This window comes from Rhinopithecus bieti, unplaced genomic scaffold (assembly GCF_001698545.2).
Source record: "Rhinopithecus bieti isolate Rb0 unplaced genomic scaffold, ASM169854v2 scaffold_75975, whole genome shotgun sequence".
Classification (NCBI taxonomy): domain Eukaryota; kingdom Metazoa; phylum Chordata; class Mammalia; order Primates; family Cercopithecidae; genus Rhinopithecus; species Rhinopithecus bieti.
The window spans coordinates 1,206,084-1,232,258 of record NW_016828707.1 but is presented as its reverse complement, the minus strand read 5'-3'; the positions used below and the strand labels follow the sequence as shown (position 1 = coordinate 1,232,258).

General features: G+C 44.1%; 1 protein-coding gene across 11 annotated transcripts; it reads right to left on the bottom strand.

Moving 5' to 3' along the window:
• Nucleotides 1-1,919: 1,919 nt before the first annotated feature.
• On the bottom strand, nucleotides 1,920-26,175 carry LYAR (Ly1 antibody reactive). 11 transcript variants are annotated; one of them, XM_017864589.1, is made up of 11 exons: nucleotides 26,097-26,164; nucleotides 22,452-22,505; nucleotides 22,280-22,333; nucleotides 19,402-19,576; nucleotides 17,241-17,355; nucleotides 14,772-14,879; nucleotides 14,577-14,660; nucleotides 7,445-7,847; nucleotides 6,647-6,733; nucleotides 2,752-2,837; nucleotides 1,924-2,242 (listed from the first exon to the last, which is right to left on the bottom strand). In XM_017864589.1, exons 4-11 carry the CDS (start codon nucleotides 19,521-19,523, stop codon nucleotides 2,108-2,110), a joined length of 1,140 nt encoding a protein of 379 aa, XP_017720078.1. In that variant the 5' UTR covers nucleotides 19,524-19,576; nucleotides 22,280-22,333; nucleotides 22,452-22,505; nucleotides 26,097-26,164; the 3' UTR covers nucleotides 1,924-2,107. The 11 variants fall into 11 exon arrangements, with proteins under 11 accessions (XP_017720075.1, XP_017720078.1, XP_017720079.1 ...); XM_017864590.1 differs by lacking the exon at nucleotides 26,097-26,164 and adding an exon at nucleotides 26,010-26,075; XM_017864585.1 differs by lacking the exon at nucleotides 26,097-26,164 and adding an exon at nucleotides 25,960-26,067.

The following is a 26,175-nucleotide window of genomic DNA, read 5'->3' as shown; positions in this document are numbered from 1 at the left end:
GCCAGCCCCAGAAGTTCTAAATCTCGAGGACCTGGGGTAATTGATGGTAAATAGTAAATAGGTCTCAATGAGACCTGATGGTTTTATAAAGGGGAGTTTCCCTGCCCAAATTCTCTCCTGTCCCTTGTCTGCCCCCATGGAAGACATGCCTTTTGCCTTCTGCCGTGATTTTGAGGCCTCCCCAGCCACGTGGAACTGTGAGTCCATTCAACTTCTTTTTCTTTACAAATTACCCCATCTCAGGTATCTTTATCAGCAGAGTGAAAACAAACTAATACAATCACAAACCCAAATACCACGGTGCTTGTAGAGCATCATGCGACTCTCATGGGGTGGCCCTGCCTCTCCCATGCCCGGGTGGTAACTGCAGAGCACACCTCCCTCTGCTCCCCGGAGTGCTGGCATAGGAAGATTTCTGGACTGGACTGGGGGTGGGGTCACAGCTCTATTCTGCTTTTGTCCCTAATTAGGTATGTGGTCTGGGTTGTTTCACTATCTCAGTTTCCTTTTGCTTTCTAGAATGTCTAAAGCTTCTCATGGCCCCAAAATTGTTACTGGTAACAGTAAGAGTAGTGACAGCACCCACTGAGAGGATCTCTTGTGTTTAAGGAAACATGCTGTGCCCTTTACATGAAGTAGTTCATTCACTCACAACCTTTACTATCCCCATTGTCCAGCTGAGATAAGTGAGGTTCAGAGGTGAGCCAGTAAGGGACAGAGTCAGGACCTGACTCTGGGCCTGATTCTGAAGCCTGCGTCCTACTCATTCTGACAGTGCCACTCAATTCCACCGCTACACTTATACGTGGCACATATCCTAATAAGCACTGAACTCAAGATGCTGCTTGGCTTGGCTGGCAAGTCCCAGAGAGAAGCTGCTCCATGGGCTTCTGGACACTCAGAGGCTCAGACAGGGCCTCTGTCCTCCTTCTCACTCCTGACCCTTTAAACCACTTGTTCCATGTCCCAGACTTGCTTTTGTGGGGAATTGATGAGATATTAACGAAACTGGCTAAGGGGTGATCCGTACCAGAGCACCAGCTTTTAAGGGTCTTGTGGGCAAAACCTACTGAACCATCCAAGAGGTGGCAAAAAGGTCGTGTCCTACAGCACGACCAACCAGGACTTCAAACACTGTTTTCTGAAAACATTCAGTCCAATTAAAGTGCTGGAGCAGCCACACAGCTGCACAACAGACTCAGTCTCCGATGAGCTATTTCCCTGTGCCTGTCGCTTCCAGTCACAGGCCATGCTCCTGAATCCAGTCACTGACACACTCGTCTCTTTGGTTGACGGTAGATGGGGCCAGTGTGGATGGGTGAACCTGTTACAGAGAAGCCTCCTCTACAGCACCGCACTTCTGGCTACAGAAGGATTAACACATACAAAAGACTCGTGTCATGATCATCCCCGCAGGTCACATATACATTCTAACAACACAAAAAACAAACGCACAAAACATCTCTAATCAAAAATGTGTAGAAATAACTGGGCACAGTGGCTCATGCCTGTACTCCCAGAACTTTGGGTGGCTGAGGCGGGCGGATCACTTGAGGTCAGTTTGGGACTAGCCTGGCCAACATGGTGAAACACTGGCTCTATTAAAAATATAAAAATGAGCCAGGTGTGGTGGCGGGTGCCTGTAATCCCAGCTACTCAGGAGGCTGAGACAGGAGAACTGCTTGAACCTGGGAGGCGGAGGTTGCAGTGAGCTGAGACTGTGCCACTGTATTCTAGGCTGGGCGACAGAGACCCTTTCTCAAACAACAACAACAAAGTGTAGAAATGATGTGGTTAAAATGAATACTTTTTAGTCTGATCAAAAGAGGAATTACTTTCTTACTTGTTGCTGTATTACACTGAAAAAATTTTTCACACAAAATTATTTTGTAAACTTCAATAATTTTTGCCACAACAAATTTAGAAGTTTGGACAAGAATATATTTTACTTTTCTCATAAAAGTTATACCAAAAAATACATTTTTTCTTAACTTAAAATATAGCTTCAAAAGCAAAATTTGAGTTGTTAGAATTCATTACACATTTTATAAACAGCAGTGAAAGGAAGAAGACAGCAGAATGGATTCAATTTTAAATACAGAAATGTTCATTTCATAAGCTTGACTTTGTCCTTTAATAACTTAAAGGTAGGGTTCTTGCTGATTTTCTTGTTAAAGATGACCAGGAGTTCCTCTTCGGATCTGTGATGCTCATCTGTCACTGTGTAGTACTGAGCTAAAACCTTCACAAAGAAAAACATCAAATGAGTGTATTTGACCGGGAAATTTATCTTAAAATGTTCTGTCTTTAACCCAGAAATAGAGCAACAGTAAAAAGTAAAAGAAACCCAGGAGCAAGTTACACAGGTGTGCTCCACTTGTGAAAACCCAGGTAGCAGCCACGTGTGGGGGCCTGGCTACGTGTGAGTCACCCTGAGATACGAAGGAAAATAAAGGAGAAGAAACCACTGCTCTGGAACAGGCAAAAGAGAGCAAATACCTAGAACAATAATTTCCAAACAATAAAAATTAAATAAGTGGAGCCTCTCTTCAAAGTCTTATCAACAAGCCCAAAATCTAGGCACCACTCTGGCTGAGGCTGTGTGAGGGGCTTTGGAGCAGCTTGAAAATCACTGAGACACACACACAGATTTTCAGTGTTTCAGGTGAAAAAAGAAAAAGCAAACAACTGCACATTTAGAAATCACTTCTCCCCAGCTGTTAGGCACGTGGGTTCGTTCATATGCCATACCTTCTTCCTCAGCTTTTTTATTGTTATTTCATTGTCTGGGGCCTGTTTCAGAATTGCTTTAATCGTTCCCTTCCAGTTGAATTTACCTACAATATAAATAATAACATTTAAGACAAATGCTTTGTTTTACTATGAGAAGGGTAAAGAAACAACTTCTGCAACACCTATTTGCTTCCTAGGAAATGAGTTAACCCCCTAATGAACTGGACTCCATAGCACCATGCATCTGTTCAATTCCAGTGTCCTAGAAGCACTCACTACCTTTCAAAGGACTGGCTCTTAGAGTGAGTAGGTGCCCACGTGCCATCGGTATGACAAACTCCTAGAGTTGATTTAATGAACTCAACACAGATTTCCTAAGAATCCACTAAGATCATGGGGCTGTCCATGCACAGTAGGGAGGACAAAGATGAGCAAAAGCAGCCTGACCTGGAATGAGAGGACAATCACAAACCATTAAAGAGGGACTAAAAATACTCATCTAAGGGACTTCTGCTTCTGGGAAGATGGAGTGGACATACTTTCCCCATTCCTCCTGCCCACTGCAACTGAGAACCCTAAAACTATACACACAAGAAACATAAGAAGACTCTGAAAGACAGAGACCAGCCGGGACCTTGGGGCCTGCAGAGCAACACGAGGTGAGCTTCTTGCCGCCTGTACCCCAGATCTGGAGCTGAAGAAGCCAGCAACCTGAATACCAACAGCCACAGACAAAACAGTCCCAACAGAAGCCCACTCTCTTGGCAAAGAACCAGGAAAGGGCAGCCTAGCAAGACAGAAAACTTTTGTACAATAACTACCCTATCACAGCCACACATCACAGAAAAAACAGTGGCACCACCCCCACCCCCACCAGCAAAAGCTGAGTGGGGAGCCTGAGCTCTCTACCTTTGCAAGGCTGTAATAGGGGATGGTGTCACAGAAGGCCAAGCAGGAATTCGGGGTTCTCAACCATACAGGCCAGTGATGAGGCTGCCCCTGCTGTGATGTCAGTGGAGCCTGCACCAGGAGCCCTGCCCGGCAGGAGCAAGAAGTGGCCATCCTCAGGTGCTGATGGAGGCTGAGTGGGGAGCCTGGACTTCCACCCCCACCTGACAGCAACAAGGCCGTGCCCCTCTACAACCACCGAAGTCGTGCGAGAGAAAGCCAGGTAAAATTGAAAGCATAAACAGGATCTCACACCTTACAAAAACAACTAACTCAAAATGAATCATGGACTTCAATATAAAATGTAAGACTAGGAGGCATTTCACATAGACCTGAAATTTGCTGAGAGGATATATCTTAAGTGTTCTCAACACACACACACACACACACACACACAGGTAAACTATGTGAGGTGATAAATGTGCTAATTAGCTTGATTGTAGTGACTATTCACAATGTACATGTATAATAAAACATTGAGTTGAGCTGGGCATGGTGGCTCATGCTTGTAAACCAGGCACTTTGGGAGGCTGAGGCAGAAGGATTGCTTGAGCCCAGGAGTTCAAGACCAGCCTGGGCAACATTGCAAGACCTCCATCCTCACAAAAATTTAAAAATTCACTGGGTGTGGTGGTGTGTACCTGTAGTCCTAACTACTCAGGAAGATTGCTTGAGCTCAGGAAGTTGAGGCTGCAGTGAGCCATGATCACACCAATGCTCGCCACCCTGGGCAACAGTGAGACCTTGTCTCAAAAAATAAAATAAAACACAGTAACACATTAAGTTGTACACCTGAAATACATAAAATGTTGATTTGTAAAAAAAAAAAAAAAAAAAAAGTTACCCAATAAGATAATTTAGAAAACAAAAAAAATTTTAGGCTCTAGGGCTAAAGAGTTGTTAGCACAATCCATAAGATAAATTGATAAATTAAACTTTATCAAAATAAAAACCATTTGCCCTAAAAAAGACTCTGTTATGGTGAAAAAACAAGCAACAGACTGAAAAAAATTCACAAACCATATGTCCCACACAGGAGTAATATTTAGAATAAAAAACTCAAATCTCAACAGTAAAAAAACAAAAAAAACAAAAAAACTCACAAAAACAACAGCCACCAAAAAACCCCCAAACAACTCAAATTTACTTCAGAAAAACTGACTCAGTTCACACAGAAACTTGCACATCAATATTTACTGCAACTTTATTCATTAATAACCAGAAATTAGAAACCTCCCAGGTGTCCCTCAACAGGTGAATGATGAAAGAGTAACGCATGCGTAGCATGGGATACTTCTCACCAATAACATGAATATTATCGGTTCAGCAACCCGGGTGAATCTTCAGAGAAAAATGCTGAGTGAAGTCACTCTCAAAAGGTTACATACTGTATGATTCCATTCATAGAACATTCTGAGATTACAGAAATGAAGAACAGATGAGTGACTGCCAGAGGCTAAGGAGGGGGTGGGGGTGAGAGGGAAGCGGCTATGGCTGCAGGAGGGCAGCAGGAGGCAGCCTTGTGCGATGGCGATGGAAATGGAAGCGGATCAATGTCAACATCCCAGCTGAGATGCTGTACTACAGTTGTGTAAAGTGTTATCCTGGGTGGCAACAAGGTAAAGGGCACGCGGATACATAAGGACACCTGAGTCTCCATTATTTCTTACAACTGCATGTGAGTCTACAAGGATCTCAAAACAAAAAATGTAACAACCACCACCACCCAAAAAACCGCTCCAGTTGTCCCCCTTGATCTGTAGGGATCAGACAGTTCCCAGACCCCCAGTGGATACCTGAAATCACGACGGTACTGAACCCTATATATAGTCTTCTCCTCAATATTCATGCATATCTATGACAATTCTCCACTTATAAATTAGGCTCAGTAAAAGATTACTGATAATAAAATACAACAATTTTACAATGCACTATAATAAAAGTTGTATGAATGTGGTCTCTCTCTCTTTCTAAACACCTTATGGTACTATCCTCACCCTTCTTGTGGTGAAGAAGGCACAGAGCAGGACAGCAAGAGATCTCGCCATGCTGCTCAGAGCAGCAAGCAATGGAAAATTTATCAATTGTTTATTTCTGGACTTTTCCATACCACAGATATGGGGGCACTACTGTTTACAAAGTTGAGAAGGGGGTTTTAAGCTAAGGGATCTAACCCAACGCTGGCAGTCACTGAACTCTGCTAATAAAGCTGCAGGCCCATTTGAGTCCTTGGACGTGTTCTGAACTGCAGGATCCTGGGAGTTGGGGGAAGTGGCAGAGAGATGACAACTTGCCACCTCCCGACAGGTGTAAGTGCTTCAGACCTGAAGAAGCAGGAGAGAAGCTTTGTGTAAGAGGCAGCATTTCAGAGGGCCCGTGAAGGCCAGGGACTGGATTCTGAGGTTGAAGATATAAGCAAGGAGACCCCAGAAACAGGCCCAGAGATGGGCAGGGGCACAGCTGAGGGGACTTCTAAAAGGACAATGAAAGGCAGGGAGGAGAGAGTTGGGGAGGAGCAAAAGGGGAACGGTCTCAGAAAGCTATATTAGGTTTATTTAAATTCCTAAGATAACATACATTTCCAAACTAGATTGCTTTACTTTTCTCCTTAAAGACAGTGGGTGAGAGGCACTGTAAGACTGACTCATACACCCTAGAGAACTGATTTAACTTTCAAATTCTTATCCATGCTTCTGGAGGGTAAGACTCTACCAGAAGTTCCCGGGTTACACCTTCCTCCCTGAGAAGGGGGCATCTATCGGCCCCTCTCCCAACCTACAAGGGACCGTGCATTTCTTTTCTCTCTCTCTCTCTCTTTCTTTTTGAAAGTGGTATGCCCATGGCTCACTACAGCCTCAAACTCCTGGGCTTAAGTGACCCTCCTGCCCCTGCCTTTCAAGTAGCTGGAACTATCAACGAGAGCCACTGTGCCCAGCTTGCTCTTCGAACGACAGCAGTGATATACCTTTTGCAGGAGCCTCATGGTCTTCTGGTTCTCCGCCCTCAGGATGCTCTGGGACCTTCATCTTTTTCTTCTTAGAATCTGTTTCAACTAAGTATTTGGAAAGATGTTTTTAAAGAAGATTTTGCATTTATGCTAGCAGCTACCATTTAATGCGACCTTATGCGAGCTAGGCACACTCCACATATCATCTCATTTCTTCTCCAGGCTGCCTAGCCAGCCCCGCTTTATAAAACGCCAGGAGGGTTTTATCCTCCTCCATGCTGGAGATGGGACGAAGGGAGTGAGGTCATTTGCCTGGGCAGGGCCCAGCTCTGCCTGGCCACAAAGCTTATGCTCGTTCCCTTACTTGGTTCAAAACACAAAGTCTAGCTGGGAGCAGTAGCTCATGCCTGTAATCCCAGCACTTTGGGAGGCCGAGGTGGGTGGATCACCAGTGGTCAGGAGTTCAAAACCAGCTAGACTAACATGGTGAAACCCCATCTCTACTAAAAATACAAAAATTAGCTGGGCCTGGTGACACACGCCTGTAATCTCAGCTACTCAGGAGGATGAGACAGAAGAATCGCTTGAACCTGGGAGGTGGAGGTTGCAGTGAGCCAAGATCGTGCCACTGCACTCCAGCCTGGGCAACAGAGCGAGACTCTGTCTCAAAAAAAAAAAAAAAAAAACAAAACATTAAAACCACACGTGCGTGCGCACACACACACACACAACACTAGGTTTAACAGGCTTAAATACCCCAAATTCACAGCTTTCCCGGTTTTTAGACGAATCCTAGAGCGTTAGGTAGCCACTTACCTTCTGAGTGCCTCCGCTTCCTCTTTCCTGCACCCACATTTGCCTCTTCCTCACCAGCACTGTCCTTGCGCTGCTTCTTCTTCTTGCTCCTCTTCCCTGCAGAGCCGTTGGCCTCAGGAACTTCCTCCCCACCAGCCTCAAGGTCAGCCTCCTGTCCCTTTTTACGCTTCTTAGGCTTCTGATTGCTTGAGTTTTCCTGGTGGTTTTCTAATTTTAGTTCTTTCTTTTCTCTTTTCCTTTTCTTCTGCCGTTCTTCCTTTCTTTCTCTTTTATTCTTCTTCACCTCCCCTTGCTGTTCCACGGCATCTTTCACTTTGGAGGGTGGAACCTTGGTGGAGATTTCTGCACGTGGATTTGCCACTGGGTGGAGTGGCTGTTGATCCTGTTCCTTACTGACTGGTTCCTTATGATTAAGCAAAACCAAGAAACACATATTCATTTTAAATGTGTAAATAGAGTTGTCACATTATTGCCTGGGCTACTACATAAACTGTTCAAGAAAAATGGTTGATTTTATCCCTTACCGTTTTATAACTGTGACCCCCCACCAGCAGCTAAAAATGTAGCAGTAAATATACAAAATGGGAAACCACCTCCCCCAGTCTGCACGGAACAGACATTTTCATTCCATTGGAAAAGCGAAGAATCCTTACGTCGCTGAAGATAAGACCTTTCATTCCAGTTCACTATTTGCCTTTCAGATAGGAGTACTTAGGGGTGGTAGGAACCACTGGATGTATGTGTCTGCAGACCTGGGTTCAAGTTCCAGTTCTGTTAACTCCTAGTCAGGGCAAGTTATTTATCTGTTCCAAACCTGTTTCCTCATCTGTAAAATGAAAGGTAGGAATTCCTGCCTTACACACGGGCGGATGAAACGAGGGAAGATCCATCATGTGCTTATTAGCATAGTGATGCCCAATAAACCAGCCCATTGTGTGTGAAGAGTTTTGTAAATTATCAGCATTAGAAATTTGTACTGTTATTATCATCATTATTCAGACTGGAAAGTTACCATTAGAAGAATGGTCACCATTCTCACCATTCTTGTTTTTTTTTTTTCAATGGAGACAGGGTCTTGCTCTGTTCTGTTGCCCAGGCTGAAATGTAGTGGCACAATTTCAGCTTACTGCAACCTCTGCCTCCCAGGCTCAAGCAACACTCCTGCCTCAGCCTCCCAAGTAGCTGGGACCACAGGCACAAGCTACTATAACTGGAAAATTTTTGCATTTTCTGTAGAGACGGGGTCACCTATTCTTTATGTATGGAGGTGGCTCTCTAATGGTTACCACTGTTAAATGCATTACACTATTATTATTATTACTATTATTATTATTATTATTATTATCATTATTATTATTTTGAGACAGAGTCTCACTCTGGCACCCAGGCTGGAGTACAGTGGTGCAATATCAGCTCACTGCAACCTCCACCTCCCAGATTCAAGCGATTGTCCTGTCTCAGCCTCCTGAGTAGCTGGAATTACAGGCATGCGCCACCACACCTGGCTCATTTTTGTATTTTCAGTACAGACGGGGTTTCACCATGTTGGCCAGGCTGGTCTTGAACTCCCAACCTTAGGTGATACACATGCCTTGGCCTCCCAAAGTGGTGGGATTACAAGTATGAGCCACAGCACCCAGCCTTGCATTACCTTATTAAAATCAGCACATAGATCCTACTTTAAACAATGACATCAGCACAGTTCAGTCCCATTCCTTCCTGAACTCCCTGAGCCCCTTTCTCAAGAGATGACCTGGAGCAATTTATTGAACTGCTCCATGTTCCCTGATGCCTCTGGAGAGAAAGGGAGTGGCCAGTGGCAGCACTCCAGGGTTGTTTCCGGGTGTGAGAAACCACTGAGCTGACGCACCTGCAGGCGGGGGTTCAAATTCTGTCTGTTAGTCCCGCCAAATGACAGGGTAAGTTACCTACAGTCTTCCTCCTTTGGGAGACTGTGGGTAGCAAGGAAGAACGATGTTGTCAAAACTGGACCCAATAAAAAAAAGACTAGATTTCACTAGAGTGCAAGCACTCAGGACTTAGACTCAGACCTTAAGGCTCGATCCTTGGCTACAGGAGCAGCATTAGAAAATGGATACTGGGAAGGCTGAGGCAGGAGGATCGCTTGAACCTGGAAGGCAGAGGTTGCAGTGAGCTGAGATCATGCCATTGCATTCCAGCCTGGGCAACAAGAGTGAAACTCCGTCTCAAAAAAAAAAAAAGAAAGAAAAAAAGAAAAGAAAATGAATACTGTAGGCCTGTAGGCTGGGCGCGGTGGCTCATGCCTGTAATCCCAGCACTTTGGGAAGCCAAGGCAGGCAGATCGCCTGAGGTCAGGAGTTCAAGACCAGCCTAGCCAACATGGTGAAACCCCCGTCTCTACTAAAAATACAAAAATCAGCTGGGCATGGTGGCAAGCACCTGTAATCCCAGCTACTCGGGAGGCTGGGACAGGAGAATCGCTTGAATCTGGGAGGCGGAGGTTGCTTGAGCAGAGATCACGCCACTGCACTCCAGCCTGGGTGACAGAGTGAGATTTCATCTCAAAAGAAAAGAAAAAAAGAAAATGGATACTGAACTAAGGAGTTCAAGTTTTCTCAGTAGCAGTGGTTTAACAACATCAAGTTGTCAAGGCTCATGGGGGAAAGGGCAGAAGATGATTTCAGAAATAGACTTAAAAGAAGGGGACAAAGAAACCTCACATCTGTCCTTCAATTTTGTTGGTATCTTCTAGTAAAATATTATTATTATTATCATTATTATTATTAGAGACTGAGTCTCGCTCTATCACCCAGGCTGGAGTGCAGTGGCACAATCTCAGCTCATTGCAAGCTTCGCCTCCCAGGTTCAAATGATTGTCGTGCCTCAGCCTCCCAAGTAGCTGGGATTACAGGCGCACACCACCATATCCAGCTAATTTTTGTATTTTTAGTAGAGAAGGGGTTTCACCATGTTGGTCAGGCTGGTCTCGAACTCCTGACCTCAAGTGATCTGCCTGCCTCGGCCTCCCAAAGTACTGGAATTACAGGCATGAGCCACTGCACCTGGCCATAAAAAAGAGAGGGAGGGAGGGAGGCACACATTTTCCCATCTGGCAGCTGCTCAATAAATAGGTGAAACAATTCTTCCCCATCTTCTTTCTACTTCGTTACACACTCTTCTCAAATGTGGTCTCCTCTGTGATGCCCTCCCTGACTCTTTCCCAACCGAGCACCTCCTTCAGTCCTGGCCTCCCAGTGGCTCTGGCTTCTTCCCAGTGCTGATCAGGACCTGACATTACACCAAGGACTCGTAGGTGGCTGTCTATCTCCCCCACTAGAACATAGCTCCAAGCAGCCAGGACCTTGGCCTAATTACGGTTGCATCCACAGTGATCAGGTGAACTGTGGTATAAGACAGATGGGGTCCTATTTGTGATGGGGTATAGGACAGAAAAACATCCGACCTGACATCTGGCAGAGTTACAGGAGGATAAACATCCAAGGTATGGAGGACAAGGCCTCAGGACCCTCTGCTCTGCACTACAAACACGGGGTATGCTGGGAGGGCCACAGTGCAAAGGCAGAGGTGAGGGATGACAAGCTGCATTTCACAGAGCTCAGGGTCTACCAGGGGCTATTTACTCCTTATTTTATTTAATGTTTAGTATGTTCATACTTCAAAAGGGAAACTGGAAAAAACTTTTTAAAACCCTGCAGTTGAAGCAATTTCAAATCTTTGATTCTTAGTTAAAACAGAAATAACCCTAAAACATAGGTGCCACCAAGATAAGGATGCCCTCTCTCACCACTCCTATTCAACATAGTGTTGGAAGTTCTGGCCAGGGCATTCAGGCAAGATAAAGAATTAAAGGGTATTGAATTAGGAAATGAGGAAGTCAACTTGTCCCTGTTTGCCAATGACATGATTGTATATTTAGAAAACCCCATCGTCTCAGCCCAAAATCTCCTTAAGCTGATAAGCAACTTCAGCAAAGTCTCAGGATACAAAATCAATGTGCAAAAATCACAAGCATTCCTATACACCAATAACAGACAAACAGAGAGCCAAATCATGAGTGAACTCCCATTCACAATTGCTACAAAGAGAATAATATATCTAGGAATCCAACTTATAAGGGATGTGAAGGACCTCTTCAAGGAGAACTACAAACCACTGCTCAACAAAATAAAAGAGGACACAAACAAACAGAACATTCCACACTCATGGATAGGAAGAATCAATATTGTGAAAATGGCCATACTGCCCAAGGTAATTTATAGATTCAATGCCATCCCCATCAAGCTCCCAATGACTTTCCTCACAGAATTTGAAAAAACTACTTCAAAGTTCATATGGAACCAAAAAAGAACCACACTGCCAAGACAATCCTAAGTCAAAAGAACAAAGCGGGAGGCATCACGCTACCTGACTTCAAACTATCCTACAAGTCTACAGTAACCAAAACAGCATGTTACTGGTACCAAAACAGATATATAGACCAATGGAACAGAACAGAGGCCTCAGAAGTAACACCACACATTTACAACCATCTGATCTTTGACAAATTTGACAAAAACAAGAAATGGGGAAAGGATTTCCTATTTAATAAATGGTGCTGGGAAAACTGGATAGCCATATGTAGAAAGCTGAAACTGGATCCTTTCCTTATACCTTATATAAAACTTAATTCAAGATGGATTAAATGTTAGACCTAAAATCATACAAACCCTAGAAGAAAACCTAGGCAATACCATTCAGATATAGGCATGGGCAAAGACTTCATGTCTAAAACATCAAAAGCAATGGCAACAAAAGCCAAAATAGACAAATGGGATCTAATTAAACTAAAGAGCTTCTATACGGCAAAAGAAACTACCATCAGAGTGAACAGGCAACCTACAGAATGGGAGAAAATTTCTGCAATCTACCCATCTGACAAAGGGCTAATATCCAGAATCTACAAAGAACTCAGATTTACAAGAAAAAAACAACCCCATCAAAAAGTGTGCAAAGGATATGAACAGACACTTCTCAAAAGAAGACATTTATGCAGCCAAAAGACACATGAAAAAATGCTCATCATCACTGGTCATCAGAAAAATGCAAATCAAAACTACAATGAGATACCATCTCATGCCAGTTAGAACGTTGATCATTAAAATGTCAGGAAACAGCAGATGCTGGAGAGGATGTAGAGAAACAGGAACACTTTTACACCATTGGTGGGAGTGTAAATTAGTTCAATCATTGTGGAAGGCAGTGTGACATTTCCTCAAGGATCTAGAACTAGAATTACCATTTGACCCCGTGATCCTATTACTGGGTATATACCCCAAAGGATTATAAATCATGCACTATAAAGACACAAGCACACATATGTTTATTGTGGCACTACTCACAATAGCAAAGACTTGGAACTAACCCAAATGTCCATCAATGATAGACTGGATTAAGAAAATGTGATACATATACACCATGGAATACTATGCAGCCATAAAAAGGGATGAGTTCATGTCCTTTGCAGGGACACGGATGAAGCTGGAAACCATCATTCTCAGCAAAATATCACAAGGACAGAAAATCAAACATTGCATCTTCTTATTCATTGGTGGGAAGTGAACAATGAGATCACTTGGACACAGGGCAGAGAATATCACACAATGGGGCCTGTCAGGGGGTGGGAGACTGGGGGAGGGATAGTATTAGAAGAAATACCTAATGTAAATGATGAGTTGATGGGTGCAGCAAGCCAACATGGCACATATATACCTATGTATCAAACCTGCACATTATGCACATGTACCCTAGAACTTAAAAGTATAATAATAATAATAATAATAATAAAAAGGTGCCACATGAAGGGCAATGTAATGATCAGTTATACAGGTCCAAAGAGCCAATCAGTATATTCTGAAAGAGACAAATGGCAGGTATACTACTAAGATAAATTTTGGTTTTGATGCCCACTTGCTGCCAAAAGTATTCTCTCTACATAAAGTGAATCAACTCCTGATAATTTGACAAGAATGAAGACCAGCGGGGTTCTGGCCCCACTGTTTTTTGAAACTGATATTTACACAAAAATAAACAACGTAATCAACAATGTGGCTAAAGCATACCAAACCAAGATTTTCTACATATATAGTCCACATTTAGGGTCTCTATTAAACCATTTTGACTAACAGGTGGCTGATTTAATTACTCGAAGGGAACTCTCCTTCTAACAGAAGGAAGGCGCTGCACGCAGACTGCTCTTCTACCTTAACTGTAACCTTCAGAGGCTGCTGTGACCCCTCACCCCTTATCCAGAGGAACACCGAGTCACTACGTCCTCACCCTGTTTTATTTTCCTTCATGTACTACCACCTGGGATACTTCAGATTTTTTTGTTCAGGGCCTGGCACAGATCAGGCACTCAGTTAAGTATTAATGAATGAATATTACTATTCACTTTTTTTTAGATACGGAAACTGAGGCTCAGAGGCTAAATAATCTGCCTAAAATCAAACATCAGGCAAACTGCACAGCAGGGATTTGAACCAGGTCTGTCACAAATCCAAAGCTCCTGTTCTTTCCCATGTATCTATCTCCCTGCCTGATTACTAAGCAAATCATTACATGCTGGCTGGAACCAGTATCAAACATTGGGATGAAACACCTTGCTCTTCACAACAAGAAGTCTCTGCAGTGCATTCAGTTTCTTCCTTTCCATAAGTGAAGGCACCAAGACGCTCTCTAAAAAAGAAGGCTGGGCCAGACACAGTGGCTCATGCCTGTAAGTCCAGCACTTTGGAAGGCCGAGGGAGGCAGGTCACCTGAGGTCAGGAGTTTGAGACAGCCTGGTCAACACGGTGAAACTCTGTCTCTGCTAAAAAAAATACAAAAAATTAGCGAGGCATGATGGCTCGTGTCTATAATCCCAGCTACTTGGGAGGCTGAGACCCGAGAATTGCTTGAACCTGGGAGGTGGAGGTTGCAGTGAGCCACGATCGCGCCATTGCACTGCAGCCTGGGCAACAGAGTGAGACTCTGTCTCAAAAAAATAAAAATAAAAAAGAAGGCTGCCTTGACTTCCAAAAATAAGAAACTCCCATTTCATTATTACTAATCATTTTGTCACACCACAAATCTAAAATCAGATCTGACTTACACTGTTGGAAGCTTCAGAAAAGATATTCCACACCTGGTCCAGAATGAATTCATTATGAACTTTTAAACTGTTCTTCATCCAATTCTGTAAGAAACAAAAAGAAAAAGAACTGTTGATCCCACTGGGACACGTACACACTAGCTCAGTCACTGATGGGCCACACAGCCCCCTCCATCCAAGAAAGTCAATTCATACCTGAAATTTCGCCTTTTTCCTGGGAACGTTGTCAAAAGCACTAATTTGCTCTAAAAGTTCTCTCACTTTGGGGCTGACGTTGGGTCTCTTTATTAATTCACTAATTTTCTACAAAAAAGGAAGGAAAAAGAAAAACAATAAACAACCAACATGAGTTTCATGAAAGCCAACTGAAAAAGCCCTTGCCATGGCTAAAGCGTTCACGTTGTAAGCCCAGATTCTGTATTCATGTCTATGCTTAAAAATATATAGATTAACTTCTATTAACATAGCACTGGAGTCCTAGCCAGAGCAGTTAGGTAAGAAAACAAAATAAAAGGCATCCTAATTGCAAAGGATGAAGTAAAATTATCTCTGTTCACAGATGATGTGGTCTTATATGTCAAAAGTCCTAAAGAGTCAGCACAAAAATTGTTAGAACTAATAAACAAATCCAGCAAAGTTGCAGGATACAAAATCCACATTCAAAAATCGAGCTGCATTTTATCTAACAACAAGAAACAACCACAAAGAGAAATTAAGAAAATTCCATTTGCAAGAGCATCAAAAAGAATAATCAGGAATAAACTTAACCGAAAAGGCAAAAGACTTGTTTACTGAAAACCAAAAAACACTACTGAAAGAAATGAAAGCAGACACAAATAAATGAAAAACATTCTAACTCATGGACTGGGATACTTAAAGCTGTTAAGATGTTAATACTATCCAAGCAATCTATAGATTCAATACAATTCCTATCAAAATCCAATGTGCGTATATATATGTTTGCAGAAACAGAAAAATCCATCCTAAAACTCACATGGAATCTCAAGGGACACCAAATAGCCAAAACAATCTCGAAAAGATGAATAAAAATGCAGATCTCATATTTTCTGATTTCAAAACTTATTACAAAACTGTAAAAAGTTTCTGTAGTTTGCTGACCCCTGCTTCAGAGGATTTCATTGAGTGTGACAACAGCAGAGGTGGAACTCACAGACCCATGCACCTCAACCTTAGGGCCTAGGAATGTCATCTGGTTTTTAGAGGATTACAGAGAGTGCCCAAAAGTGTGGCTGCTGGTCACCAGCGCAAACAGGATTTCATTAGCTTCTCAACCTGCTCTTGTAAGTCCTTTGTGAACAGAAATGTCTCCCTAGTAGTATGCTAATTCAGGAAGCTAGCTAATGTCTGAAAAACTCATGTTTCAACTCTATTATCAAATGGAGTGATTATTTTTTATTGGTTTTTAGAAAAACACAGAATTTTCACATAGATGACATCTGTCTTTTCATTCTCCCCCCTTCCTTTCTGAATCCTTCCTCTTGCTACCTATTCTGTAAATGATCAGTAGCATTCTGAGAGTTATACTTCCAGAGTGAATTAGGGAGTCAATGCTTCTGCCATTTCTTTTTTTTTTTTTTTTTTTTTTTTGAGACGGAGTCTCGTTCTGTCGCCCAGGCTGGAGTGCAGTGGCCGGATCTCAGCTCACTGCAAGCTCCGCCTCCCGGGTTTACGCCATTCTCCTGCCTCAGCCTCCCGAGTAGCTGGGACTACAGGCGCCCGCCACCTCGCCCGGCAAGCTTTTTTTTGTATTTTTTTAGTAGAGACGGGGTTTCACCGTGTTAGCCAGGATGGTCTCGATCTCCTGACCTCGTGATCCGCCCGTCTCGGCCTCCCAAAGTGCTGGGATTACAGGCTTGAGCCACCGCGCCCAGCCTGCTTCTGCCATTTCTATTGCGCATGTTTTCATACTATTTTAAAGTAGAAAATTCTCTACATTGATGAAAGTATCTTTATTTTGCTAAATTCTAATGACTGGCAGACATGACAGAGTGACATAACATGGCTTCAGTTATAAAAGCTGCATTATCACTAGAAGCAGGAAGAGATTAGAAGGGCTCCATTCAGTTTTACAGCCAAGGGAAAGCTAATGAAAATTCTAAAACATTTTTTCAAGAAATTAACAAAACATGTACTTTAAAGGTATAATGCACCACAACTGTTTTAACAGCTAGAAGAATAAAGAATTTTTTCTTCCTTTTTTTTTTGAGACAGAGTCTCACTCTGTCCCTCAGGCTGGAGTGCAGCAGCGCAATCTCAGCTCACCGCAACCTCTACCTCCCAGGTTCAAGCGATTCTCCTGCCTCAGCCTACCGAGTAGCTGGGATTATAGGTGTCTGCCACCACGCCTGATTAATTTTTTGTATTTTTAGTAGAGATGGGGTTTCATCATGTTGGCTAGGCTGGCCTTGAACTCCTGACCTTGTGACTCGCCTGCCTCGGCCTCCCAAAGTGCTGGGATTACAGGCATGAGCCACCACGCCCGGCCAAAGAACTCTTTTTCAAGAGGTTTTAGTTCAACCTGTCTATCCTAGGACATGAGGTTTCCAGGGCTTGTCTGCAGGGATGACACATTTAGTCTCTTGGGCTTCCAAAGAAAGTGGAAGCTGTCAAAGGAAGCTACTCAATGAGTTAGAAAGACATTACCTGAATCCACGCCTGCTGTTTAATGTCACCTTTGTGGGCTTTACCTTCATAGCCTTTGCCACCATACTTCTGATCTTCACTTATGCATTTCACATGGTTTTTATAGTCATCACCCCTTTAAAGTGATCAAAGGTTCTGCCATTAGACTGATAACCAAGTTGGAGGTGTTAATACCAGCATGCTGCCACTACCTTCTGTAGCCTACACTGCATATTTTCACACGTGTCTACCACACAAGCACCCCATCGATTTCACTTATTATGTTTACAACCTCCTGGTCAGAACCACATCCCCCTTCCTCCAAAGTCTTCAATATAAAACCCATCACCAAACTTTTCCCTCATTTTTATAAACACCTTAAGTTAAATTGATAGGCAGTATTTTTTTTTTTTTTTAAGTTGTAAGTGTATATATACTGAATAAACAAGAAAATAGTTCTATGCAATAGGGTCGTTTTCTTACATTACAAAAATCTCAATGACTTCCTGGTAATAGAATGGACAAGCAATAATTAGTTGTAGAATAAATCAAAAACAGCCGGGCGCGGTGGCTCAAGCCTGTAATCCCAGCACTTTGGGAGGCCGAGACGGGCGGATCACGAGGTCAGGAGATCGAGACCATCCTGGCTAATACGGTGAAACCCCGTCTCTACTAAAAAAATACAAAAAACTAGCCGGGCGCGGTGGCGGGCGCCTGTAGTCCCAGCTACTCCGGAGGCTGAGGCAGGAGAATGGTGGGAACCCGGGAGGCGGAGCTTGCAGTGAGCTGAGATCTGGCCACTGCACTCCAGCCTGGGTGACAGAGCAAGACTCCGTCTCAAAAAAAAAAAAAAAAAAAAAGAATAAATCAAAAACAGACATAAAATGGCAGCATGAGGTTACCAACAGTTCTGGATACCTTACGGTCCTGGGAAAAAAGAAAACTCAATTTGCTCTCATATAATCTTTGTAAAGCTCCATGGGGTTCTTTAGGGAAGTGCTGGGGACAAGGTCCAGGGTAAAGTCCCCTAATGAAAGCTCAAATTTAACCTACTTTATGTATCAAGCTTCCTCCTAGGATTAGGTCTGAACAGAGGTTAGCAGTTTCCAAAAAATCACTGTTCTAGAATGAATTAAAACAGAGTTTTAGCCAGTACCATCTAAATGCCTCAGAGGACACTAGGGCAGATGCGGGCGAAGCTAGCTTCTCGCCTGGACCTTCTGAGGCTGAAGGGGAATCGACATGAAATTCAAGAGGGCAGCCCTCTGAAAATGACCCACCTGAAGAAATAGTGTCTAAGGCAGGATCTGTCCTGTCCCTCCCGGCTAACTCCTCACATTCACAGAGCTTTCCTCAATGGAAGTGTCTCCTGACACTTGGGGGCCAGGAAGAGCCTCACTTCCACCAGCACCTCTGATTTTCCAGGGAGGACACAGTTTCCTCTGCTACCAGTCGTCTCCCCAACCATGAGCTCGTAAATTCACTTTCTGGTTCATAAGTCCCTCTCTTCACTGTGATGGGCACACGATACCCGAGGTCTAACGGAACTGGCTCTAAAACCCTGGAGCCATCTTCCATGCAGTGGGTTCCCTGGGTCTGGTAACAGTGGCAATGCAATAGCAACCAGTGTCACCAACTGAGTGAATGCTCTCATCATCATAATTCCCCTTCCCCTAGTCTTCTCTTTAACATTTTCTCAAAAAGCAAATTGTTTAGTAAAGCACATTTTCCCCCCTGGAGATGGAGTCTTGCTCTGTCACCCAGGCTAGAGTGCAGTGGCAAAATCTTGGCAACCTCTGCCTCCCAGGTTCAAGCGATTCTCCTGCCTCAGCCTCCCAAGTAGCTGGGATTATAGGTGCACACTACCACGCCTGGCTAATTTTTGTATTTTTAGTAGAGATCGGGTTTCACCATGTTGGCCATGCTGGTCTTGAACTCCTGACCTCATGATCCGCCTACCTTGGCCTCCCAAAGTGCTGGCATTACAGGCGTGAGCCACTGCACCCAGCCTAGTAAAGCACATTTTAAAGCATCACACCTGTTATAATCAATGGACCATACCAGTTTTTAGTCTTAATTTCATTCCTCACATTTGCCACTATTTTTCCAAGCTTTGTGGGGCCAACGCTTCCAAAAGTGATCTGGATTTACTATGGATTTACACAAATTCTGTGAAGCTTACCAGAAATCTTTACCGCAGTCAATGCAAGAAAGGCATTCACAGTTTCTGCAAACAGACACATGCTTTTCCACCTGTATTTTCTTCACTGATTCACCACATGCATTGCATGTAAAAAATACCATTTTGAGGTAAATGGCTAAATATTCTCTATCCAAGACAGGTTTTAAGTCTTGTCCTAAGGAATAAAAGATAATATCATTATAAACTGAAACTTCTCATTTCATAAATGGCTCATGCAGCTAACTTTTCAACCATAATTTCACATGAAAATAACAGAGTCAAAGTTGATTAGCAAACTACATAAAATTCCACCATTCATATAAGTAAAACTGACATTAACAATGAGAATGGCTGATATTTATCGTGTCCTTACCATGTGCCAGGCACTATTCTGGAGGCTTTACATGCATTCACTTATTCAATCCCCACAGTAACCCTTTGAGGAAGGACTATTATTGTTCAGAATTTATATGAGGTAACTGAGACACAGAAATTACATAACTTGCCCAAGGATGCACAGTTAACAGAACCAGGATTTACACCTGGCAGATTGGCTCTCGAGATGAAGAGCTTTGAGGGTGTTAAATCTTACTTTCCGTAATACCTTAAACTCTCTGTATATGAAACTTACAGAAGGCATTGCAATTTAGGTGTACACTACAAACTATTTCAGGTCCTCAAATATACTAAGAACACAGCAAGAAGAAAACTGAGTGAAGTTTAGAAAGTGAAGAAGAGGCAATTCTACGGGCACAATTTCTATGGCACTAAAAGCATTCATATCAATATTACTGTATATCCACAAAGGTTAAAATGAGGACATGTGCCTCAGCTGTAATAGACAGGGGCCTCCTTCATGTGGCAGCTTGTTGGACAAGTCAGAAAGAAATGGAACCATGTCCAGGTATCCCAACTGCTGGGTGTTGAATTACTGGAATTCACGAACCCAGGTGTCCTGACCACTGCCCCAATAAGAAGGATGTCTGCACACATACATAAACATCATTTTAAAATTTCACAGAAATGCTACTGTGCTGAAGAAAACACAAATTCATCTAAAAGTGTTAGAGAAGTCACAGTAATTTTCCACACTTACATAATTTTTTAATCACTAGATTTTAAAACAGCATTGTTGTTTTACATTATAAGTTTTACAGCAAAAATACTGAGAACTGTTTAACTCAGAGCTTTCTTTCTTATGAAAATAAAGGTGAGGGTCAAGTAAACCGATGCAATTTACTTCAGGGTAGGACTTCATCCAACAAGCTTACAGTACAAATGATCTACCCTTGGTTTGCAGAGAATTCCCATGCATGAAATCACCGTTGCTCCTCCACCAGCACGTTCTGAATCACCGCTGCTGAGGCCACACCCAAGCAGCGACCAGGGTTATTCATGTCCATTCAGTCTTGAATGGAAATGTACATCCTGGCTGCATCTCCAGGGTTTACAAAGGCCCAGCTGGTCTCTTATGGAGGCCTCTTGCCCCGTGGGACACTATTAGACACCAGCTCAGCTTCTATTCTACATACAAACCACAGACCCCTGACTCTGGGGTCCCAGGCCCCATTCCTCAGCTCACTATCAGTGTATGTTAGTAAGCGGACGGCATGTGGTCAGCTACAACCTAGCACCAAATCCTCAGGAAAGAAAACATGACTCCTCTGGATGTGCTGCAGCAACTGTCAGCTTCTCATCTGGTTACTGTAAAGATGTGTGATACTGTCAAGCTCCTGGGAGCTGGAATCACGTTTCCCACCACCCAGCTTACCATTCTAAAAAAGGCAGAGGGATGATCAACATGTCAGGCAACAAGAGCAGCTATCCTGCCTGACAAGGGAGAACAAAGGCTGGAACAAGAGCCAACATCACATTCTCAAAGAGCGTGGGGTGCACTTTGGTGGAAGAGCAGGAATAACTTATTACTCACCAAGAAATAGATTGTCATCACAGGCACAAGGTGAAAGCAGCTGTGATATGCCAAATTATCTGCCGAAAAACTTTCAAGCACTTTCCTAATAAGATACAACAATGAAAAACAGTCCCTGAAACTTAGGTATGGCTTAGAGCTTGCCAGCCTCTATTGCTGAGGACAATTCTATTTTTTGATGGAGTGGGAGATGGGAGGAAGAAAGGTTTTGACAAGGCTTAAGATTCAATTGAGAGATTCCTGTCGCGGCAGGTCAGGAACTAAAGGCCTAGGAAGGAAGCTGGAAACAAAATATATGGACTGAAAGAAGCAGTGAAAGCAGTGATGTTGACAAAAAGATACTCAAGAGTAACTGTGCAAAACATTCTATCTCTCTGGAGATTGGCTACACACCACAGTGTAATTAAGTATCAATTCAGAAGATGATTAGAATCTGATTACACGTCCAGCTAAAAAATAACGGTCACATCATTTTCATTTGGTCTTTACTTGTTTAAGGCAGAATGGGTGGATTGCACAGGAAGTCAGAACTCCGTCTCTTCCTACCTTCCTCTGGATTTTTACACTAGCCATGAAATGGGAATAGCTGTGTCCACTTGCTTGACTAATGAGCTAATATCTGTAAGGAGCTCACCTCTCCCTTATTCAGAGCCTGAGGACAGCCCAGCACCTTGATTACACCTCAAACCCAACCTAGCCCCAGGTGGTAATACCTGTAAATCATGCCATAAACACTTGCTTGGGCTTCAAGGAAAAGCTCAAAACCATCAAAAGCTTCCGTCAGCCTAACTGTACAGCAGACAGGGTGTCCCAGGTCTTAGTGCAGGCTTAATATTCATAAGTGTAAATGCTACAAACTTACAAAAAGCCATCATGTGGAAATTCAGTCCCTCTAATAGAAGACAGCAAACATTGCCTAAAACAAAAAAGTAAATGCTACAAACTTACAAAAAGCCTTCATGTGGAAATTCAGTCCCTCTAATGGAAGACAGCGAACATTGCCTAAAACAAAAAAGTAAATGCTACAAACTTACAAAAAGCCTTCATGTGGAAATTCAGTCCCTCTAATGGAAGAAGGCGAACATTGCCTAAAACAAAAAAGTAAATGCTACAAACTTACAAAAAGCCTTCATGTGGAAATTCAGTCCCTCTAATGGAAGACAGCGAACATTGCCTAAAACAAAAAAGTAAAACGGTATTACTCAAATTCCACAAGACTAGATAAGCATGAAGGAAATTTAATTAAACTTTTAAGTAATGTTTTGGCAAGTTTGGAACATTTATGCTTCTGAAATTATGAAAGCTTAAAACTGCATTAAGACTTTGAGGACACCCAGTTGGCCGGGCTCTCATGTGACAGATTTCAACATTTAGCCCTAAGTGTAAAAAGACGGCAGTTTTTTTTTTTTTTTTTCCTTTATGAGGCTGGATCTAAATAGAGTCTTCTTTTCCTTCCCTGGCTCCCCACCTCCCTCTGCCCAATGTCCAGTCCCAGTGCAGCCAGAGAGATTCTGCATGCTTTCCTTCTGGCCAGATGGGCATGTTAAAAGAGAAAGGCAAGCAGAAGGCAGTATTCTTGGACTGGTTGAGAGCATACTTCCGTTCTTGCCCAGTCACTTTAACTCAATTCGGCAGACATTTCCTGAACGCTGACGCCATACTATGCACCCAGATACGCCTGGGCCCTCACGCATGTCCTCTGCGTGTGCTTCTGGCTGCGTCTTCGTCTGTCTGTATGGTCAGTTTACTGAGCTCTCATCACATGCCATCCACATGAAAAAGATGATGGGGTCTGCACCATAGAACACATGATCATTAGCTCTCTACAAAGCCGTGTCCCATTTATGAACACGACTGCACCCAACACAACTAAGACTGCTTTGATCATACTACCTCCATCTGGAGACAAAACCCAAGGCTCACCAGGGTAAGTGAACTGCCCGAAGTCACAGTAAGTGGCAGAGGTAGCCTGAAAGACCAGGCAACAAGCCCAGGCTCCCACCCTGCCTCCATCTTGACCTGCCATGTCCTAGCCATTTGCTTGGTGGTTACTCATCACCTAGGACCTTGAGGTCCTCATCCAAAGAGAAAAAAAATTAAAGGCTCTACAAGATGGCTTTCCATGTAAAAATATTAGAACCCTAAGTCTCAATTATAAAGCCTGTGTGCACTGGGCAAGGAGACCACCCATGTCACAGGAGAGGCTGTCAGGTGCTGGACAGCTAAGCTAGTTGACTGGCAGCAGCCAGTGGTCAGTAAGGGGCTGGGAACTTGTTAGTCATCTCTTAACAAAATGGTTGCCAGGTTTTGTTGGACAGGGCCCTGGCTCAGGGGTAGAGGATCTGAGCTGGAGCCTACATCTGCTAATGCCAAAAAAGTCATTAAAAACTAAATGACTGCCGGGCGCGGTGGCTCAAGCCTGTAATCTCCAGCACTTTGGGGTAGGGCCGAGACGGGCGGATTCCGGGAGAATGTAACCGAGGTCAGGAGATCCGAGGACGCATCCTGGCTATAATACGGTGAAACCCTGTCTCCTACTTAAAAATAGCAAAAAATAGCCGGGCGCGATGAGGCGGGCGGCCTGTAGTTCCAGCATCACCCGCCAGGCTACTCGGAGGCCTGAGGCAGGAAGAATGGGCGTTAAATCCCGGGAGGGCGGAGCTTGCAGTTGGCTGAGACCGGCCACGTGCACTGCCAGCCTGGTGGTGCAGAGGCAAGACTCCGTTCTCAAAAAAAAAAAAAAAAAAAAAACAAAAAACTTTAAGGTTCCTTAACTTCCCAGAATCTGTTTCTCTGTAAAATGGATCTAATACCTAACTCAAAGCATTGGGTGGAAAGTTAAATAAGACATCAGATATGAAAGCTTCATCCCTGCCTAACTGTAGAAAGGTTTTTCTGTGACCTACTAATTTGCACATCAATGCTATTACACCCAGCCCCCTCCTAAACTCATGCTCCTTTAAATATGACCATCAACCCACCCATTTATCTTCATAAATTCACTCTAACCTTCTCTGGCTCCTTACCCCATGGGTGCCTACTCTACCAAGTTCCCTGATAACATGCCCTTAGGTTTGGTTCTGAGATTGGAATGATTTTTTTTTTTAACCTTCCTCCCTCTATATTGTTTTGTTACTTGTTATTTTTTTTTTTTTTGAGATGGAGTCTCGCTCTGTTGCCCAGGCTGGAGTACATTGGCGCGATCTTGGCTCACTGCAAGCTCCGCCTCCCAGGTTCAAGCAATTCTTCGGCCTCAGCCTCCCCAGTAGCTGGGATTACAGGCACACGCCACCACGCCCAGCTAATTTTTGTATTTTTAGTAGAGACGGGGTTTCACCATGTTGACCAGGCTGGTCGTGAACTCCTGACCTCAGGTGATCCACCCTCCTCGGCCTCCCAAAGTGCTGGGATTACAGGCATGGGCCACCGCACTTGGCCCTGACTATTCTTAAAATATTCTTGCATGCACATACAGACACTGACCTACACATCATTACCACCACTACCACTGAAACAGCCCACCTGAGGGGCCTGGCTGGCAACCCCAGGACATCCCTCACTGAACACTGTGACCCTGAGCATGCCACTGCCTCTTTAAACTTCAGTTTCTCTCATCTGTGAAACAAGAAGTCAGGCCAACTTGACAAGACTCAAGCCCCTTCCACGGGTAACATTCTGAGAAACCATGGGTATGGTGCAAGAGAAGGACAGACAAACATACTCTGTCCACCATCCTGCCTGTGCCTTTGTGTGTGGGGCTGACAAGGTTTACAATGGGTAACATTCACAAGGAGAGAATCTCTCCCTTGTTCCTTGCAAAAGCCCTGGGAAGTAGGTGCACCTATTTCCACTAAACAGATGAGCAAACTGAGGCACAGAAGCCATGTCTCTCCGCCTCCCACCCCACCCACTACATCACCAGCACTGTTTTAAACACCATCCCTTCACTCGGGAAACTGCCATGTGTCAGGCACTATGGTAGACCCTGGGAGCCTGGGGCACAGTGTGAAGAAGTCCCAAGTGGCCCCCCTCTGCTAGAAATCAGGGTTGCAAATACACACCCCACCTCATTCCCCTCCTTCTCTCCTCAGAGGCAGGTGCTGCAGATAATCCTAACATTTATGGAGCACCCAAGCCCTCTCATAGGAGGTCAACACATTTCTACGCATATAATCCTCATCACAGTCTTCCGAGTTAGGTTCTATATGTTATGATAGATGAGGAAACCGAGGCGCAAAGAGGTTAAAAAACTTACACCAGGTCATCCCACATCCAGGTAGTGGCAACCCAGATTCACACGCAGTAGTTATTCTGGTCCTAAGTACGTGCTTTGGACCCCTACATCCTAAGACCTCCTCCTTAGGGAGTGGACGCCCAAGGCTAGAGAAGAGCCCTGTCCCCAACATGCAGCAAGCCTGAAGCCCAGTCGGGCGGTGACCAACCATCCTGGTTTGGCCAGGCCTGAGGGGGTTCCCAGGACGCGGGACTTTAAGTTTTAAAACTAAAACGAGTTGGTCACCCTAAGTCCAGGACTCCTGCCACTTCCCCAGAGCAGGAGTGAGATCTGAATGGAACTCCTTCCTCCATGCGTAACCCAGAGGGGCTGACGGTGTCCCTCCCGTACTCACTCTCTGAGCCCCAGCCTTCTAGGTCGGACCTCTGGGCCACCGCCCCTCACCTCTCGGCCAGCGCCCGCCAACGGTTTCAACCGGCCGCGGAGAGCACGTGGACTCTCCGCCGCCTGCCCAGCGCAGCAGCTACCTACCTGCCTCTTTGGATTCGCGGTGCAGAACTCACTGCTGAGCCACCCAGCGCGCCTGCGCACCGCGCCCACACACCCCGCC

What these genes read in the sequence shown, in the direction of transcription:
- LYAR (XM_017864596.1), bottom strand. Translation starts at nt 19,523, where the DNA reads ATGGTATTTTTTACATGCAATGCATGTGGTGAATCAGTGAAGAAAATA. An exon ending in TTTCTGAAGCTTCCAACAGT is followed by an intron (nt 7,848 to 14,576) that starts GTAAGTCAGATC and finishes CTTAATCATAAG; the next exon opens with GAACCAGTCAGTAAGGAACA. An exon ending in CCATGAGGCTCCTGCAAAAG is followed by an intron (nt 2,838 to 6,646) that starts GTATATCACTGC and finishes TTTATATTGTAG; the next exon opens with GTAAATTCAACTGGAAGGGA.